Source organism: Clavelina lepadiformis, chromosome 7, assembly GCF_947623445.1.
Source record: "Clavelina lepadiformis chromosome 7, kaClaLepa1.1, whole genome shotgun sequence".
Lineage (NCBI taxonomy): Eukaryota > Metazoa > Chordata > Ascidiacea > Aplousobranchia > Clavelinidae > Clavelina > Clavelina lepadiformis.
Genome location: NC_135246.1, coordinates 12,987,986 through 12,990,262, shown reverse-complemented (window position 1 = coordinate 12,990,262; position 2,277 = coordinate 12,987,986). Strand labels below are relative to the sequence as shown.

Below are 2,277 nucleotides of genomic sequence, written 5' to 3'. Positions count from 1 at the left end.
TAATGTACATTCATTTTAATGATTTTCTCAGACTTACATTTTGATCAGAGGTTACATGCAGTACTGAATTTAAATGATTGGCTTTTTGATAGCATCTAATCTTCACGTAAAATTTACATATTTTCATGCACAATTTTTGCAAACATTCATCAAAAACAAGATTTTCAAATATATCTTTTATGTTACAAACACTCAAAGAAGACATGCAACTTTCCATGATGTGCTCCTTTATGTCTTGTTTCCTAAAGACACTTTCTACATACATCAACAATTTCACTAGTGATTTCGCTGGAACTGTAAGATGTCCATAATTGTTATTATTTAAAGCGGAAATCAAGGAACTATTAGTGGTTTCATTACTATAATCAGTTAAACAAGACAATAGATCTATTTCTCTCGGATTTATACAGCGCTTAGTGAGTTTCTGCAAAATATAACCACCTATGTACTGAATTATGAATTCTTCGTCTCGGGTTAACTTGTGTAATGTCAAGTGTTTCCCCTTTTTGTTGTGTGCAACAGTGGTAACGTGTGATAAAAATACATCAAACAATTTTCGTGTTAAACATAGTGACAATTTTCTTGGCAAGAAAAATAGTGATGGGATGCACGTAATTCCATCACAGGAGAATTTATGAAACAGTTCATCCGGTGAACTGTACGAAGAAAATAGCTTCATAAAATAGTTAACCGCATCTGCAGTTAGATCTGTTTTAACGCCACCCACTGTTTCCCACCATTCCATCAGCTTTTCTCTTGTAACATTATTGCAAGAAGATTCTGCAAGACAAGTGTAAAATTAAGTTTGTTTGATTTTTTTAATCGGAATCTGCCAATGATAGAGCTCAAAATGAAATAAGTTTCAAACAAAAAACAAATATACCGTGAGCAGTTTTTTGATGAGCCAGCAAAGTTTCATTACTTGTGCAGTTATGCAAACATTGTCCACATCTGCAAATAAATATTTTCATTATCAGATTAAATGACATCAATATATCAGTACAGTATTACTTCAAATACTCGTTACGACTTACATTAATTTGTTGTTTTGCTTGGCTGTTTATTATAAATTGGCGAGAACGTACACTCTGGGTGACCGCCATACAGGACAAGCTCAACAGCAGTTGGCTAATTGATTAATAGGCATATCGTATCTTACATGAAGTTTGCTGCATCGTCTTCTGGGTCACAATCTATTTCAATAATTAACTTCAAGTTGACATCCATTAGATCCCAACAACTGCACCACAATAACAAGATCTGAAATCAGACTTTCAGTAGCCTATTTTAATGACACAACACCTGCAACATAAGGCCTATGCTAATGAGTAATGAGTTTAGTTGCTAATTGCCTGGTCGAAGATAAATGTGGTGAACGAAAAAATCTTCCCGCGCAACTCAAGTAGGCTAAGCCATGCCTTGATACAAAACAGCAGCATTATCAGTTCAAGGAACTGAAACTAAGTTAATTGCTGAACCTAAAACTCTCACTTGATTTCAATAATTAATTTCAATTAAAATTAACACCCAATGGATCCCAATAACTGCACCCTAATAATAAGACTAATCTGTTCCAGCAGCAAACAGATCTGAAAATCATTGTCGTCGTCTGCATGTTTATTGTTATGTAGTGAACCGTGACCGTGGAGAAAGTAGAATATGCTCCAAGAGAATAAAAGAAAGAAACATGACGTCATGTGCAAAAGAGAAGTTTCTACTCATGTGTTTAAATCTCTTTGGACGGACTAATTTCCTAAGTTAGGGCGGAACATTTTTTTTAAACTATGCTTTGAAGTGGGCTTAGTGTTTGGAGGCCGTGAATGTAAACTATTAAACGTGAACATTAATAAAATTATATTATTACATTTTCATTACATTATGTGTCATATTATACATTTTATTACATCATAAACATTATTAAATGTGAATACTGTACAGCAGGGGTGTGCAACCCGCGGCCCGCAAAGGAAAAATATGCGGCCCGCGGAGAAGTGACAATTTTGAACGGTGTGCGGCCCGCGAAACGAGTTTTAATTTAGTTTAGTCTGCTATGTGCAATCAATTCTAATCCCCTTGCAGTGCTGAATCAAACCTTGGCTGAATGTGTGTGACGCAACAATACTCTAACGGTTAGGGCATTGTTGCGTCACAGACAGACGATTAGGGCCTAACGGCTAGCTTGTGCAAAGCAAGAACGCAATTCACAAAGATGTCAATTGCTGAGCAGTTAGTTAATAAAGTCACAAGACCAATAACGAAAGAAACTGTTATTGATTT

General features: G+C 35.4%; 1 protein-coding gene across 1 annotated transcript; it reads right to left on the bottom strand.

Moving 5' to 3' along the window:
• Positions 1-1,444, bottom strand: LOC143466249 (uncharacterized). Its single transcript, XM_076964903.1, has 3 exons — positions 1,160-1,444; positions 884-951; positions 1-780 (listed from the first exon to the last, which is right to left on the bottom strand). The coding sequence occupies exons 1-3, from the start codon at positions 1,225-1,227 to the stop codon at positions 11-13; spliced, it is 906 nt and encodes a 301-aa protein (XP_076821018.1). The 5' UTR covers positions 1,228-1,444; the 3' UTR covers positions 1-10.
• Positions 1,445-2,277: the final 833 nt, after the last annotated feature.